This window comes from Argiope bruennichi, chromosome 10 (assembly GCF_947563725.1).
Source record: "Argiope bruennichi chromosome 10, qqArgBrue1.1, whole genome shotgun sequence".
Lineage (NCBI taxonomy): Eukaryota > Metazoa > Arthropoda > Arachnida > Araneae > Araneidae > Argiope > Argiope bruennichi.
In genome coordinates this window covers 40,267,625-40,286,692 of record NC_079160.1, presented here as the reverse complement: position 1 = coordinate 40,286,692, position 19,068 = coordinate 40,267,625, and the positions used below count along the sequence as shown (strand labels likewise).

The 19,068-nt window shown below is 32.1% G+C and overlaps 1 protein-coding gene across 2 annotated transcripts in view; it reads left to right on the top strand.

Annotated features, from left to right (window-relative positions):
• The first annotated feature begins 343 nt into the window (after positions 1–343).
• The window catches only part of LOC129989373 (sialin-like), a 43,749-nt gene continuing 25,024 nt past the window's right edge, over positions 344–19,068 (top strand). The window contains exons 1-3 of one of the 2 annotated variants that reach the window (XM_056097873.1): positions 344–475; positions 12,371–12,603; positions 15,340–15,573. In XM_056097873.1, coding sequence (XP_055953848.1) covers positions 367–475; positions 12,371–12,603; positions 15,340–15,573 — 576 coding nt within the window. In that variant the 5' untranslated portion in view covers positions 344–366. Of the gene's footprint in view, positions 476–2,769; positions 2,904–12,370; positions 12,604–15,339; positions 15,574–19,068 lie in introns of those variants that run through there. The other variant, XM_056097874.1, reaches the window with a different exon arrangement.

The window sequence follows — 19,068 nt, the reverse complement described above, 5'->3', positions numbered from 1 at the left end:
CATATTACAAATATATGATAGCTTTTAAAATTTTTATCCAGTTGCTGAGCCATGCTTTGATACTTTATTTTGTAACATAATACAGAGTTTACTTCAAAATTATATGACTAATATAATTTCTTTATACCATGCATTATTAATATAAAGGTTTTTTTTTAAAACCATAAAGAGTTTTTATTTCATATCAGTTACCTTCCTCAAATATTTAAGCAGCCTTACATTTCAAAATTAACTTCCAAATTTTGCATTGTCATTCTGTATAATTTAGCTGATACTCGTCTAATAAGAATATCTTCAAATGCTTTGAAAGATTTTGGAATTTTTTAAAGGAGTTTTATTTCCGAGATAGAGCAGTTTTGAAAACAGATGAAATTGCCTTCTTATAATCTTTTTCCTTGGATATATACGTTGAAGAAAAAACATATGTTTCCTGATGTTGTTATGAAGTTTGAGCAAGATGGTGTCAAAAATAAAGGTAATTGTTTTGAAAATTGTATTAAAACAGTTATACTTTCTTCCTTTTGAATTTGTTTTTTTTTTATAGAAGCTACATTACTCAATTTAATGCTATTGGGGCACTCTGTCCCATCAAATATCCAGGCATGTAAATTTAAATTTATATGAATAGAAGATAATAAAATAAATAAAAATAATTGTTAAGTAAGAAATACACGAGTTGATTATCTTTGAACCTCTCTTCTTTTTTATTTTCTCATAGCCAAAGTAAACAAGTTGAAAGTACTGCAATCTTGGAAAAATTAGAACTCGAAAATTTTGATAAATCTTCATATTTTTCAGACTTCCTTAAATCCTAAGAACACATTTATTAATTACATCGGCCTATTTGTATTTGAAAATGAGCACTCAAAAACGCTTTTAACTATATGGATGAAATTTTTTGTTTGTTCTTTACAATAAATTTGCAAATTTCTATCAGATTTTGAGCGAAATCTATTGCTTATTGAATAATAATTCGAGGTAAGGAAAAGACTTTTAATGGCTGTTAAATAGGTACCGGCTTATGACCCCTGACTCTGGAGGCAAGGTGACTTTGGCTATAAAAAAGAAGGGCATTGAATATTCAAGAATCTTGGGGATAGCATCGTTAGGAGTCGAGTTTTGACAATTGTTCATTCGATGCCCTGTCACGAGAGATATAAAAAGCTGAGAGTTAATAGTTATTTGTATTTGAAAATGATCATTCATAAACACTTTTAGCTGAGGAATGAAATTTGGTGTTTGTTCTTTACAATACATTTTCATATTTTTATAAAATTTTGAGCGAATCCATTAACAGAAAATTTTTCTGTCTCTCTCTGTCCGAATGAAAGTAAATACGATAACTATAGAATAGAATGTAAAAAGCCAGATGGATGAAATTTGGTTCATAGTTTTAACATCTAATGGGTAGAGGCATTAAATTTTGAAAGTAAGTGAACTGCTTTTACACATGCATATAAATAAATAATAATCTCTTACCATATGAAAACTCCTTCAGAAAATGATAGGAAACACTATCTTCAATTTATAACGAAGACAAGGATCTATAAACAAAATAAGAAAAAAACTCATACATTTTATGGAAGGAAAAATGAACATCTCCTGAAAACTAATTCATGCTGCATTCAAAAGCTTTGTATGTAAAACTGTATATATATATTTCTATTTATTTAATTTAATTTATCTTCCATATTTTTGTTTGTAATTTATCATTTATTTACATATTTATTGCTTCGTATTATTTTTTTGATTTAACTTAAACAAATGAAAGTTAATGAAAAAGCTTAATTCTGATATAAATATTCAAATTTCAAAATGGGAAAACATTTATTGTATTTTCGCCTTTTTTCCATCATAATTTTGTTTTTGGTTTAAAATTAATAAAACGTTTGTACTTCCAGGTTGGGTCCCCTGTCCTAGACAGATACAGAGTAGTTTGTCTGTGTTAATGATGGTTTGATTCGGTTCCAGTTTAAATTCCATATTATCGTATTCCTATGCATCTATCCTTAAATACTAAATCCTTATTTAGTGGTTTATCTTTAAGTTGAGGTTTTTTTTAATAATAAATTTAATATAGTCACTGAATGTTTCCCATCTCAATATATAATTTTTTCCCCTCTCAATTCGACCTTGACATGTTCGGCAAGCCTACTGAAGCTGCTACTTAACGTTTTTCCCCAGTTCCACTCATTCAGCCAGTTAAGCTGCTCATTTGGGTGGTTGGCTACAGGGGTGTGTGACGTGTTACTATTTGCAAATCATTATTAAGCTTAGAAGGATTGTCAGCTTCAAAGGCAGTAAAGACAAGTTATATTATCATATTTAAAAATTCACCTTAAAAATGATACATTTTTACTGATCTAATTTCCCAAAAGAGTGATTCTTTAAATTTTAGTTTATTCCATTCATCTTAATATGAAGAAAACATAACACATAAAAATGAACATATGATGAAAATAGAATTCTTGCGGTTGATTCAAGGATTTCCCGTCAATGACAAATATAAACAATGTGCAATATAAAAACTCTGAAGTAGTTTCAGATCTCATGGTCGAGCTTTGAGGCCTGATTGGACAGAAGTCAAAATTTTAGTGCAATAAGACATAAGACTTTTCTGTCATAATATGTCCCTAAATGTTTACGTTACAGGGTATAACTGCTGTCAAGAAAGTACAAATAATACTACTTGTTCAACAACAGGTGAAATCTTAGTGAAGTAATATTTTCTCTATTAAATCAGCTTACGGCTGATTCTAGTATTATTTTGTGGGCACAGCTTTCAGTTTCCCAGTCGAATTTGGAACTAAGTCGAAATAAACTGCATGTATGATTTAACATTTCTCCTCAGTTTTTCCTTGATTTAAGTTAGTTGATCATTTAACTTTGGCAGATGAATTGTGGTAAGTTTTAATGGCACTTTTTTCTTTTCATTGAATTAAAATGTTTGCAAGTCATAAATCCATAAGAATCTATCGTCTGCATATTTTTAAGAGTGATTAAAAACGTTTGGAGAAAATCACATCATATGAGTCATTGCAGACGGTTTTTATTGAAATGTTATCATTTTGTACTTATTTGTTCGTTTGGATAACACATGATGCCTTTTTTTTATTTATTTTTAATTATGCTGTGTTAATATTTAGGTTGTAGACAATATTATTCTGTTTAGTGATATAATTGCCTTTTTTAAACATTACTAAATTCGAGGGATGCGTTTACATTGCAATAAACGCTTTTTATACACAGTTGAGTAATTTATGAAAATTTCATTGACTTTAACATAATAATGTCGCATATTATCTGCAAATTACGAGAAATGATATGATGATTAGAAATTGTGGAGATCGTTGGGCTTAGAGTCATCAGATTTGGCACACAGTTACTTCTTAAATAGTGAAAATTTATTCAAAATTTTTATTAGAATTTTAAATTAACAGAAATTTAAACATTTTCTCGAGTGATTTTGAAGCATATTTTTTCTCAACAATTATTTTTACACCATTTAAAATTTTTTAAAAAGTTTTTAGTGTTGCAAATTTTATCTTCACACAATTTTTTTTATCTATTTTAATCATTATTATAATAATTTTAAAAGTATTTTTGATATTAGTACTTTTCATTGTTTTGGTTACTTTATTTATGTTCTTGCCCATTCCAATCATATTAAATACATTTTTTTTGTGTATACATTATTTCTGTTACGTAATTAAGAAAAAAAATATTAAAAATAGAATAGACGAATAGAAAATAGAATAGAAAAATAGAATAGATAGACGAATACTAACATCTCAGCCTTGCCTGAAACATTATGTCACCATGTTTCGAACAAAAAAAAAAAAAAAAAAAGTACGAATCAGCCTAAATTTTTTTTCTAGTTTAAATTGTTCCATTTTTTTTTTACATAAATTTTTTTGTGAGGAATAATACTCACAGAAATGTGCTTAAGTTTGATAACAAAATTAACAAATGTTTGATTAGTTTGAATGCATGTATGATTAAATATTATTAGATTCGAAAGAAAATCCTTGAATAAGCAGACGAGGGAAGGAAGGAAGTCCCTCATACTTTCTTAAAAAATAAGAAAAAAATGAATATTAAATTTTATTATTTTTTACATGCTTAGAATTAAGAGGCAATAAATTTTGAGTTACTTTTACAAAGAACAGAATGTTTAATAATGGAATAATGTAGGACATAAAATGTTGATAGAATTTGGCATAAATTTATTGAGTATATTTATATAGTTATCGACATCTAAATAGGGAAAGAATAACAATCTAACAGGTAAAACTGTAGATTTCTGTTAATTCTGAATTAATTCCATATACTGGAAGTCTGTATGTGAAATAGGAATTTGCAATATAACATAAAATCGGAGCAAGCTAAATCGATGAAATCTCGTATAATATTTTATCTTTAGATTGCAGATCTGTGTCAAAGTTTGGACCCAATTTGTCAAAGGGTGAGTGTTATTCAATCTGTCTTTTCGTGCATAAATAAATGGAACTCAAAACACAATAAATTAGAAACTGAAATATGATATTTACAGGTGGTTATCAAAATAATGGAAACATCTTAGATTTATAAAGAATCCTTTATCAGTATGGTGTAGGACCGCTTTTGGCATGTAATAGAGCTTGGATTCGTCTACGAATCGATTCATACAAGTGTTGAATAGTGTTTAGAGGAATATTGTACCATTCCTCCTGGAGATATTGTGAAAGAGATGCCGGTTGAGGATATCGATTTCGTATTGAGCTCTCTAAAATAGACCATAACGATTCAGCTGTATTGAGGTCGGGTGACTGTGCGGACGGACCAAGGCAGATGTTTAACTTCATCCTCATGCTCATCAAACCATGACATGACAAGTCTCGCTGCATGGATAGGTGCATTTTCATTCTCGAAAATACCATCTCATTCTGGAAACAAAGTTTGCATCATAGGATGGACCCAGTCAGCTAAAATTTCTCTATACTTCTTCCCAGTGATCCTTCCTTTCAGGATTGCGATTGGTCCAGAGCAGAAAATCATGACATGGCTGCCCATATCATGACAGATCCACCTCGATGCTTGACAGTTGGAAGGAGACAATCACGATCATACTCTTGTTCAGATGTTCTCAAAGTGTGCATCAGTCCTGTTGTTGGGAAAAGTGTGCAACACTATTCGTCAGACCATATTACTTTCTCCCACTTATCAATCGACCAGGTTTTGTGAGTGTGACACCACTGTAAACGACTTTTACCATTAACATATATGACAAGTGGCTTGGGAATTGCTGCTCTGCCATAAATGTTCTGTTTATGAAGGTGCCTTCTAACTGTAATCACTGACACTGGAGAATCCAGATGGGTATTGAGCTCTGCGGTCACTTTTGGTGCAATTGTTCGCTTTTTAGACATTACAATCCCCTTCGATACCAGTCGGTTTCTTTCAATGAGCCTTTCTTTCCGCTCACTATTTTGCTTTGCCGAGCTTGTCTTGCCACTCTGTATGTATTCTGTCATGACTTAAGACACCGACCTCTAGAAACGCCTAAAAGTTGGGATGTTTCGATCACACTTGCTAGAGCTTGACGGGTCCTATAATTTGGCCTCTTTGAAAATCGGAGAGATCCGACTTTTTAAGCTTTTGAAAAAAATACAATAATTACAGAATTTTAATAAAGCTATCACAGGATGTATACACATTGCTATTTATAAAAAAAACTGGTGGTTATTATTATATTTTAATGCTTACGAAACGCATTCAAAAATGTCACTTTTATTCACCATTGGTGAATAAAAGTGACATTTAGGCATTTCCATTGTTTTGATAACCACCTGTATCTTGACACCAAAATTGATGATTTTAATAAATTCTGGACCCCCAACCGCCCAAGGAGACGGTATCTAAAATATTACTCTGCATTTTTCATTATGCTACAGAACGTGCGACAAAGTGCTAACAGGCAAATGATTGATGACATGTCTTAAGTTTTTTTGAACGGTCTTCAATCTTAGCTCTCATATAGAGGATCATCATGTGGCGGCTACAAAACCTGTTTTTACTATTCTCAGCAAGCGGATCATAATGATGCTAGGATATTACTAAGGTTGGGTTGATACTGAGTTTTGCTGTATCATGTAACAATTTCATACAAATACTTTTGCACCTGTTCTTTTCTTGTTGGAATGAAACCGGATACTTGTCAATAAATACTTGTATTTGTGCCGAGATGCTGATACTAATATGAATACAATTTCAAATTGGGATTATTTCACTTGTTCCGAAGAAGTATGGATGATAATTTGTCGATGGTTTTAGTTTTCACTGTGATTGATGTGTGGGTGAGAAGAGTTAAGAAAGAACTTGAGATGGGGTTGAGAACTTGTTGAGTGGTGATGTATTTAGCTGGTGATTCTAATGCGCCTGTACCCATTTGAGTAGCGCCAAGCGTTATGGCGAGCGTGTGTGGGTGAGTGGTTACTGAGTCAAGTGAGTATGACGACTTTGGTTGCTGTGGGTAGATGGTGCCATAACAGCTGTGCGAAGGTTGAAGGTTCATCGTCCGAGATCACCATTGCGGCGGGTTTGGAATGAGCGAAGATAGAACCTGGGACCTTGTGGTTCGCAGCCCAGTAACATGACCACGATACAAAAGCAATTGCTCAGGTAATGTAGCTGTTAACTGGCTTATAAGCTATTCACTACATTAGTAACATGAAATAAAGGGCGATAATGGTTAGAAATGAAATATATACAGTTAAAAAAACATTATACATGCTAAGAGGACGGTCAGGTAGAGAAAATGCTTAATTACTTTTATTATATCAATTTTGTGAATCTGATACAAAGTATCATGTTGATAGAATATCAATCAACTTAGGATGTTATGGTATGACGAAGGTGCGTAGCACAAAACCTGCTATATTGTGTAAATATACGAGAATATTGTAGGGGGGGGGACATTTCCTGTTATGAAAACATAATTATACGTCTGAAAGAGAAAACTTCTCCTTTTCATCACGTGAAGTTCAAAGGGAAAAGAAATTTGATTACGCATTCCTTTTGATAAAATATGGCTGGCTATTTTTTTCCAATGAAAATCAAAAGCAATTAAAAAAATATTAGCTTTGAATAATATTCTCTCTTTTGAAGATTGACATCTTGAGTAACAACGACTTCAATGATTTGCATTGTTCTTTCGTTCTACCATATTCCACTATTGCTATTCTGTTCAAAATCTAATGATTCTTAAGAGTTAAGCACGATTTAAAGGATAAGTTTTTGAAATATATCATTCATAAATCCTTTATTGAAAGTTGGGTCAAAATTTATTAAGATTTAAAAAAATGACTTATAAAGAATAAAACACACTTTTATACACAGCTATACATATTTTACGCCACAATTTTTTAAATATACATTTTTATTAAAATACTTAAATTTTGCTTGATTTATTTATTTTCTATTTTTCAGTCTTCAATTTATAATTCAATAATCGCCATTAGTTTCCAGCCTGTTTGCTCAAAATATTGGCTTTCTTGAGCATTAAATAATTAATATGGAATACATTTATTTACAATTGCGCTTTGTTGATAAAACTAAAAAATAATGGAATCGCAGTACTACAAATTATTATGAGTGCAAATAAAGAATGTGTATATTGAGAAATAAAGGTAGAAGTGGAAATCTTATTTTGGAAAAAATATCCAAAATCAAGCATTTTTTTTTATCTTAACATTTGCAAAAATATGCTATTCAATAGTTCGACAGAGCAAAGAAATTAGTTTGAATTTTATCTCAATAATTATTTTTATAGATTCAAAGACATATTAAATTATTTTTTTTAAGATCAGTGGAATAAAATTGCGCGGAAATGGAAACGGGAGTATTAAATATATGGTTTTTGGAGTTTTAAGATAGTATAAATATCATTTTGAGAGATAATATTTTCAGAAAATGCAACTTAAAAAACAAAAAAAATTCTTGTTTAAATAATAATTAATTTTTCACACCGAGCTTCCTATTGTTTGGTAAGTATTCAAATTTTATCAAAATTAGTAGAAATTTAGCTTTGTGTTACACCGCCCCCCCCACACACACAAATGGTGCAATCAAACGAAATAAAAATTTTATCAGATTAATCGATTAACTGACCTCTTAGCAATAAGGATATTAGCGTATTGTAATCGAGGATACGCAAGCTCATACAATTTCAGAATTCTAGCACATAAGGAAGAGAATTAAAATTATGTCACAAAGTTATTTTTTTACAAACATGAAGCAAATGAAATTGAATAAAAGCGTTTAAAAATGAACTGAATTTAAAAGAAATATAACATATATGGAATACGTAAACATAAACTTTTAACATATTCCATATTAATAGTTAAAACCAAAATATTGTTCACATTTTAATATGATAAATTTATTTGAAAAATATGTAAACAATTGGACGAAGAAGGAGGCTAAAGAAAGTTTTGTGGCTTCATAAAATTCTTGAATTGCTTTTATAATAATGCTAAGTAAACTGCTTAAAACAGAATATTGTTTTTGAGGGGGGAACTTATACAATATCTTACTAGAAATTTCAGCCAATTACTTTTGTTCAAGATGGATTTTCAAAGAATTTCTCCAGGAGCTTTAATACTTTGTCACACGGAAGATTCTAAAAGAGAACAAATGAACCCTTGATGCCTTTGAGCGAAGAGTCATTAAATTACCTCATAACCATAGTCAAACTTCCAACAAAAGCTGCTGTTTCGCTCACTTACTTACCCTTTCGATCAGCATTCTTTAACCATTTATGTAGAAAGGATTTAACTGTGGTGAACTACGTCTAATCCTATTATAAATGCAACAGATTTACTTTCTCAAATTAGTTGTTGTGAAAGTTAATAATAGTCTTATAATAAAGAAAAGAAATATGATAGAGCAAATTACTTTAAAAAAAACTTATATTTCATATATGGCCTGCATATATTTATTATAAGATCATCAGAAAATTCCATAGATAAATGCAACTCCCTTTTCTAAAGTATATATCCTTTGAATATACATGCAAACGTAATTTTGTACATGTGCAGCGGAAAAGAAGAAACTTTTGAAATTTTAACTTCGATTTATTTCAAAACAGGAACCATAATCTGTACTAGAGAGAAGCAAGGATAAATTGACGTCAGTCTACATCGCGATATAAGAGCAGAAGAGACCAATATTTTCCAATTCAGTGATTTTATTATTAGGTTTTGATAGGAATTTCTTTGCCAATTTCGACAAGAGAAACTTAGGTATCTTTGAAAAGTATGTGTGAATGCTAGGGATTTTTATCCCTTTGTTCCTGGTGTGGAATACACGGAAGCAGCACTTTTATTAAGCGCGTGTTAGAATTAATTAGATAAAAAAGGTTGAAACTGGATAAGGAAATGAGAGAAAAAAATTTTAGGATAAAGTTTGCTTGGGCTAAATTAAGATAAAAATTAAGAATTAGGAAATTAAGAATTGGAACCGACTATATATATATATATATATATTGTTACGAATCTGTGATGCGGCTTCCCAGCATAGTTGGTTCCATAGGAGGTCCCAGAGCTTGGCGACAAACTTGGCAACCATTTGGCGACTTGGCGACGAATTTGGCGATTTTGGTGACAAAATAGATTATACCCGAAACATCGAGAATTTTTCCGAACCGTCCAGTAGGAACCGACTTACGCCTCGAACGTTCCTGATTGGCTGAGTGGCTTCTAGCCCCGCCTCCCGAGACCTATAAAAAGAAGCAGCCGCAGCTGCCGAGCTGTCGTGAACCAGATCGGAGAGTAGTCGGAAGCGACAGAGAAGAGTAGTGCGAGAGTCGTCGTAGTCGGAACCGACGTTAAAGAACTGGCCTTCCAGAGATAAGAGGAGCAGCGACGGAGTCAAGCTAGTGCTGAACTAAGCTGTGTGCTACTGTCTGCAGTAGAGTCTGTTGTATGCTGCTGTTTATGCTGTTTTGTATGCTGCTGTGTATGCTGCACGTCTCGGCTGAAGATAATCGTCTTCTGTGCTGTATATAGTTATCGTCTTTGTGCTGTCCTGTGTGTCTTCGTGTAAATAAACGTCGTTGTTTTATTTTCTACTGCCGCCTTTTGATTGAGCGTTCTTCACACCATATAACCCCCCCCCCCCTATCCAAACGAACCCCGGAAATTTCGTAACAATATATATATATATATATATATATATATATATATATATATATACAGAGAGAGAGAGAGAGAGAGAGAGTTTAATTATAATCATTAATTGATGATTTCCTTGCGAATTAAATCATTTATTAATTATTATATTAATTTTTTTATTATAATTAACTATTATTTTACTGGGGCACTTCGTATATCAAGCTAAATATAGCATAATGAGTTTCATGAATGTTAATATTCCTATATAATATAATTAAATAAACAGTCTTCCTTCCTTTAGTTTACAAATAGAAATTTTATGATTTTAATTATTCAGTTTAAAAACATGTTATTGTTCTAATATTTTATAATTCACAAAATTTATAATTATGTAATAAACTTTTTTTTTAAAATCATCTCCCCCCCCCCTTTCCAATCAGTAAAGAAATGAGATATTGCAAGAATCATTTGAAAATGTGTTTGTTTAGGAATTAATAGTATTATTTGATGATGTGATGTCCGTGTTACCATGGAAAGGGGGCGCAGTAGCTTCTGAGCGTAAAGACCCCTGAGCACCCGAGGGCAGAAGTCTGACTTCTAGCTCATATGAAGATGAAACTCACTCATTCGCTTGTACAACCCCTTTTTATTGGGGGGGGGGACATTCACACACCTCACAGATACAACACAGATGACGACCAACCTTGCCCGAACCGGGATTCGAACCCGGGATGCCCAGTTCAGAGGAAAGATGCGCTACCCCTATGCAATGACGTCGGCAGAGCGTCATTTAATCGATCTATAATGAAGCTACTTCATGTCAATGAAAAATTATTTGCATTTTTTAAAGTTTTTTTTAAAAAAGATTGTTGAATAGAATTAAAACTTATCATTAGATTGTGCATGAAATATTTTTTTATATGAAATTCTTGTTTTCATAAATTAAATTCACAAAACAGAAACAAATTTCTCCCCCTCTCAAAAAAATAAAAGCAACAACAACAACAAAAAAAACCCACGCTCCATTAAATAAAAGGTAATAATTAAAACTACGATAGAAAATAGAAATATCCATACTGGAACACAAGCATTTCGATATATGTAAGTGGTATAATGGAATGACATCCATGTTAATATAAAAAACAGCACAAAAATGTGCTAAATATTGAAATTATACTTATATCCTTAACATCAGCCGTTGGAAGAATAATATCAAAGCCTTTCTTCGCAGAAGGCTCTATGAAGCTAGAGGGTATGTAAAGCGTCGACCAACTATTTACATCAAGCGGCACATGACGATAAGAATTTGAGATAGACATATCAACATGCTACTGAAATGCAATTCATGGAAAGCCCTATGCTTCGCTAATATGGCGAAAGTAGATATATGTCGCTTTAAAGGTAAACAGGATCGCATTATAATTCATCAAATGAATGCTAAAACCAGTGGGAATACTTTCCCAGAAATTTTGTAGCATACACTACAATATTGGTCTTATGCCCATCTCCCCCGCGTAAAGCTGTGGATTTCGGTTAATTTGTGGTGGTAGCTTCATAAGCCAGTTAACAGCCTCCGGACTGGGGTGGTCACTTTTGTCTAGTGGTTATGCTACGCGGATACGGACCATAATATCGCGGGTTCGATCCTTGGCAATTCAGTCACCACAAATTAACCTCCTCCTCTTCTGTAATATTTTTTTTACAAAGTGGCATAAATGCACTAAAGTTTTGTTCACATGGAGCCCTCTAAGACTGGCATCCGTATCATTGCCGCTTTTGTTGTCGAGTTTAGTTCAGTTTAGTTATATTAACGTCTCGTTGTAAAGCAACACTAGGGCTATTTAGGGACGGACCTCGTAATTTTGAGCCGCGGTTAGATGACGAGGACGACACCTGAGCTGGGACCCCCCTTTCCACACCATACCACACCAGCGGGAGGACGTTTGGTCTAACGGATTTAGCGTGCAACGCTTTTGTTGTCGAACTGGCTAAACCCATTTGACAATTTCATACGTATATTAGAATTCAAATTAAAATAGCATCAGTAATTGTTTACGTATTACTTTACACTCTAGAATGTATTGCACACTTTGTTACCATTTTAATTAAATCGACAAACGTTTTTTTCAGTTGTTGCCATTTATACAAATTTCCTTTGATTTATAGAAATTAATGTAATAGGGCATATTAATTTTGTTTTTTGTTTTTTGTTTGTATAGATAGTAAACAGACAGTCACACGCTCAACAAAATGCTACATTCCAAAGAGATTTGTCCTGACGATACTTGGATTCTTCGGAATGTTCTGTTCTTACGCCATGCGTGTAAATTTGAGTGTCGCCATAGTTGCTATGGTGAACACTACATACAGTCCATCATCAAATGGCACTATAAGGACAATGGAATGCTCGGAATTGGTGCACTACGAATCGGAGAAATATAATAAATACAAAGTAAGACTTTTGAAAACTCAAAAGTTTTTTTTTGTCCTTATTTATGTTACAATAAGTATATGTATGTATGGTCAAGGAAAATTTCGAATGCTTTCATTTTTTGATACATACAAGAAATTATTTGTTCCATAAGCACGGTTATTTTTCAATACTTATAATGTGAAATTTTAATTATTTTTTATGCAGTAATTGAATGTTTCAAATATTAAAAAAATATTTACAATTTTGTGCTATAACTTGAAAAAAAGTTCCTATAAGACTTTCCTTTAATATTATTTTTAAATGCATTACAGCAATTTTTCAATCTTCTTTTTACCATAAAGTTATATATAATTGTTTTTTATATTTTATTGTGTCTCCAAATACGTTTTAATTTACTTTTTTGAGGACCAATGGATCAAATTAATTGATTATAATTAGAATGAAAAAATGACAATTAAAAAAGGTGAAACGTTAAATAAAAAAAGTAACAATTAAATGGAAAAATGAAATTAAAAGAAAAAATAACAATTTAAAAGTGACAAATAAAAAGAAAATTGAATTATAAGATAATATCATATAAAAAAATTTGTTTCCAAAGAATTAATCCCACACTGTGGAGTCATGCATGAATGTACATTTTTGATTTCAAAATTTAATTTTGGATAATTTAGCAACTAATTAATCAGATAATTATTACATTTTTGATTTATAAAATAATAAAATTTCCACTAATGCTGTTTTTCCTGAAAGAATTAACATCGCAGTCGTAGAAAAAAAGATGCATCAAAAACACATAGTGTTAAATAATTTTTAAGTCTGGGTTTACAAAATTAAATAAAAGCAAACCATTATATTTTTCATGATTTTTATTTAAAAAAAGTTCTTTGTGCTGCAATGCATTTGTTACAGCGGCTTAATAATGACTCGAATACTTGTTAGACTTCACTTTGTGGTATTGTCTTTAATGCTCGCGTTTGAATAGTTTCATAATACTTTTCGTAATTTCGTTCATCATAATACTTTAACTATTATAACAGTTTTCTTAATTTCGTTTTAAGTTTTGAAAAAAAAATGGAAATCGCAGGGTGCTAAATTAGGTGAATACAGAGGAATAATTTAAAACAGAGACATTACTTTTTGACAAAAAATTATTGCACTTTTAATGAGTATAAGTCACAGATTTAGACAGACTTTTGTTTTCCTAAATTCTTATGCCGAAAGCATCAAATAATTATTTTGTTGGTGTTCAATAACTCTTCCACCATTTTTAGTGGAACAAAGTTTTTTTTCAAAATTACGCACTTTTTCAAGTTTAGGTGAACTTGAAGAACCGGATCTTCCTGTAACTTTTAATTATTTAGAACATCTCTTCCTTCCTAAACGCATTTGTTCCATAAGAAAACATTAGAATATTCACTACTTAATTCACATACACTACATAAACATTAACTACTTGAACAAAATTCGCCGGAAATTTGTTTCATTAAATGCTACGTTTCAATGGCATTCTTTTTCAAGTTTTGGATGAAATTTTATTACACTCTTTGTTTCGTCTCAAAAATTCAAAATGGGGGGAAAAATGCATTTCTCTAAAGCTCTTTCTTTCATTCACTATTTCTTTCACATTTTGAAATAATGATCAAATGCATTGAGGTTTGATAATCAAGAGAGTTAGCTGATAATCAAGGTATATCGCGCATGAGCGATAACACAGAAGACTCCACTATTGACTGAGATCCAATGTTAATCTTAAAATTTTTTTGAAACACTGTGCATTTCTAATGGGGAACGAAAAACATATTGAAATCTTTTAATGTGCTGCTGTGTTCCCAAATTCAACAATTAATATAGTTGTCGGTTAGATAAAGTGAACATTGAAGTCAAGAAAAGAAACATGTTTAGAGGAGAAGAATCAAACTCACATTTTTATATTCACGGAAATCTTTTTGGATAATCTTGGAATTTTCGATAATTTGAATATCCTTTTCAATGTCTATTCTAAAATCCTAGTACAGTTTAGCTACTCTGTTTGTTTGTTTGTTTCTTATGGCACTTGCCACTGACAAGCCCGCTGTTACGAAGACAGCGATTTAAGCCTGAGGGGGAACGTCTCTTATTTTTTATAGCAGCGCCAACTAGGGCCAAGAGTACGACTTTGCCACTCACGCATCACTCATTCGCTTGCACAGCCCCTTTTTACAGGAGGGCACATTCACAAATCTCACAGATAGAACAACCATGCCCAAACCGAGACTCGAACCCGGGACGCCCAGATCACGGGGAAGACTTGCTACCCCTATGCCAGGACGCCCAGATCACGGGGAAGACGCGCTACCCCTATGCCAGGACGCCCAGATCACGGGGAAGACGCGCTACCCCTATGCCAGGACGCCGGCATAGCTACTCTAAATAGAAGTAAAGTTTCAGCTTTGTAAAGGAAGGACTATCATATTCCAGACTAAATTATATCAACGTGTGTTCGCCAAATATAAGTTTAATTTATCACCTCGAGTTTAAGGTCAAAGCCAAGTGAAACATTGAAATTTAGATTAGATGTTAATTTTAGTGCAATTTTTGTCATTTGACTACGTTTTAAAATGACAAGGTTCATTCAAACTTAGTTCTTGCATAGTTTCGAATTGGAACACTTATCTAAAGAAAGAAACTGTAAAAAAGCGATTCATTATGTACACCTTTTAAATTTTTATTTTCTAAATTTTATAAAATTGATAAAAACGTTAATGTGTATTTCAGGGCGAGCAATACAACTGGGATCCAAAAACTCAAGGCATCATTCTAGGAGCCTTCTTCTATGGTTATTTCATTACTCAACTTCCAGGAGGAATGTTGGCTGAAAAATTTGGCGCCAAATGGGTTTTTGGCTTAGGGATATTCATAACAGCTATCTGCTCGCTTCTTACTCCATTAGCAGCAAGTATGGGAGTAACTAGTATGATTGTGGCTCGGGTTTTGGCAGGTTTATCAGAGGTAATGTAGACAGAAATTTTGATCTGAAACATGTTATTTTATCTTATACGTTCCAAATTCCTTTGAACAATGGTACATTAATCGTTATTTAAGTTTTAATAAGTATAGATTCGCTATAGACGGCCTATAAATTATTTTTCTTTAGAATGGATGGAAAAATTTCATTCCATCAATCATTTTTCACTTTTTAAAATTTTGATGGTTGACAGCTAATCACGAAAAGGTTGTTTATTTTAAAAAAAGTGCTTTTGTAGAAGAATATGAAACGCCACCTTGATGTAAATTTTGGAATTAGTATGCTAGGCTCCAAAACAATATTGTTACGAAATTTCCCGGGTTCGTTTGGATAGTGAAAGTTATATGGTGTGGAGAACGCTCAATCAGCAGGCGGTAGTAGAAAAAGAACAACGACGTTTATTTACACGAAGACACACAGGACAGCACAAAGACGACAACTATATACAGCACAGAGAAGACAATTATCTTCAGCCGCGAGACGTGCAAACAGCAGCACACAACAAGACTCTACTGCAGACAGTAGCGCACAGCTTAGTTCAGCACTTGCTTGACTCCGTCGCTGCTCTGCTAATCCCTGGAAGACAAGTTCTTCACCGTCGATTCCGACTACTCTACTCTGTCGCTTCCGATTACTCTTCACCGTCGCTTCCGACTACTCTTCTCTGTCGCTTCCGACTACTCTTCTCTGGCAGCTGCGGCTGCCCCCTTTTATAGGTCTCAGGAGGCTGGGCTAGAAGCCTCTCAAACAATCAGGAACATTCGAGGCATATCTCGGTTCCTACTGGATGGATCGGGAAAATTCTCGATGTTTCGGGTATAATCTATTTTGTCGCCAAGCTCATGGACCTCCGACGCGACACTCGGACTCCGTCTAATACAGATGACTGCAAAACTGTCTTTCTCATGATGGAACCAACTATGCTGGGAAGCAGCATTACAGATTCGTAACAATTTAAAATACAAGAAAAGAATCATCTACAAAATTGAAGATTACCATTGATTTAGCATGAATAGACGGCATCTTCTTATTAATGGAAAGAAAAGAGCATGTATAATGTTCTCTGTAAGTTATTTCATTGACTAAAGCATAGCCAGTTTTTTATGTTTAAATGCCATTTTTCTGTCTATAGATGTTGCCCTTCTAAATTCAAGGAAATCAGCAAGAAAATCCAGTATGATGTAAAAGCAAACACACAAAATGTTTTTTATTTTTATCCTTATCAAATATTTTAAACTGTATTCGCAAAAGCATTGAAACAAATAATATAAGGCCTATATGCCTCAATAAAAATCACTTATTTCTAAAGGGTGAACTTTTTGAAGAGAATACCGATTTTAAGAAACTTTTTGATATGATTATTTTATGTTGTACATGTAGTGGAGACTGCTTAATCTGCTTCATCTTGAAGATTGGACCATAATTTTAATTGAATTAAATATTTAGGCCATAAAATAGGCAACTGATGCTGAAACGAGTTACTGAAATTTTTAAAAAAATGCGCTGTATGATTGTATTTAGAGAACCAATATTTACATGTAAATATCACCAGTTAAATATTTTAACAAAAGACTAATGGCCCTTATACTGTTTGAAAATAAATAGCAAAATATGTAATTATATTCTCACAGAGGTGATTCATTTAGTTTTAGTTTATTATAAAAATTTATTAAAATGGATTAAAGATAATGTTAAGAACTTTTATTTTTTATTTTTTTCCGAAACTTGCTCGGATTTGAAAACAAAGAACTGCATTGAGATTATACCTTGCAGAGATGATATATTTTATCTAAATCACTGAGATCATTGCCTTGAAGTAGTGAAATAATCCAGAATGCAGTTATATTAACAAAAAAATTCTCAATGGAATTAGAATAAGCCAAATGAGAAAAAAATTTAAAAAAATGTCAAATATTGATTTAAAGAGAACGAAAACTAAGGCTATGTAGGTTCATAATTCTATGCGTAGAAATAAAAGAGGAAGAAAAATAATGCATTGCAGGAAATATCATATTTGGGATCATACTTAATGCATGATCTCGAGTATAAATTTGAGAATCAAAAATTACCTTTGATTTGATTATGTTTAAAAAAAATTAGAGGTCCAATCTGGGAAATTAATTTTCTTAAATGGAGCGATGATACAATTTTTAAGTTCCTTTTTCTACTTTAAAGCGTGTTTCTGAAATAGGTAATTACACTGCTTGCATAATAATGTACTTTCAATGAAATTCGCTTATTTTCTTTTTTAAAAATACACCTCTATCAGCACATTAAAAATGTTCAGATGATCTAAATTCAATCAAAAGGCAAGATATTTTTGAATGTTCAAATTATCAATTTGAAAATTTTGTTCGATCACTCGGACTCCTAAAACTATAAAAAATCTTCTGAAAGAACTATATTAAAAAATCTATATAGATAGATGTTGGTTACATAGAATTATTAAATGCTATACAGAATTTTGCTCTATAATACAGGGTGTTCATTAATTATTGTCGGGGTTTCCGTACCACATAATTTTTGAATAAAAAATATTACGCAAAAACCGATTACGTATTCGTAAATTACAACTCAAAGAATTTTATTGATTCTTTGCGTTGTACTTTACGAATACATAATTCTTTGAGTTGTAATTTACATATTCATAATTCTTTGAGTAGTACTTTACGAATACATAATTCTTTGAGTTGTAATTTACGTATTCATAATTCTTTCAGTTGTAATTTACGTATTCATAATTCTTTGAGTTGTAATTTACGTATTCATAATTCTTTGAGTTGTAATTTACGAATACATTATCGCCTTCAGCTGAATGCCTACAAAGTGCAAATTGTGCAAGCTTTACACTTTAATATCATTAATAAAATTCTTTGAGTTGTAATTTACGAATGCGTAATTGGTTTTTGCGTAATATTTTTAATTCGAAAGTTATGAGGTACGGAAACCCCGACAATAATTAATGAACACCCTATTAATAAAAACCAACTCGAGTGGTTTTTATTTATTCTTCCAAACTTTCACACATATTCTCTAATGAACTCTTCACGTCAGCGATCCCCTTACATAGCACTGTCGCGCAATAGTTACGAAATATTAACTTTTGGCGTGTATTTAGTATTTTTGCCAAATATATCATGCCATCTTTGGCGAGTTATTCTGCGATTTAATCTTTGGCATTCAGTCAAAGGCATGCAAAATTTGAATTTGAGTTTTAGACACGTATTTTTGAACCGACTGAAACAAATATTTAACACAAAAGAACACTTGTAGTCACAAAATCATATACCAAATTTGATATATTTAAGTCACTGCGTTTTTGAATGATCGAGTTTACTTATTTCTGAAAGTACAGACCGACAGACAGTCAAACCGTAGTTGGATTTGGCTTAAAATTTGACAGTTGTCCACACTGTAGATGTTAAATCTGTGCACCGAATTTTATCTGTTTTGAAGAAACTTGAACAGAATTTTATCTG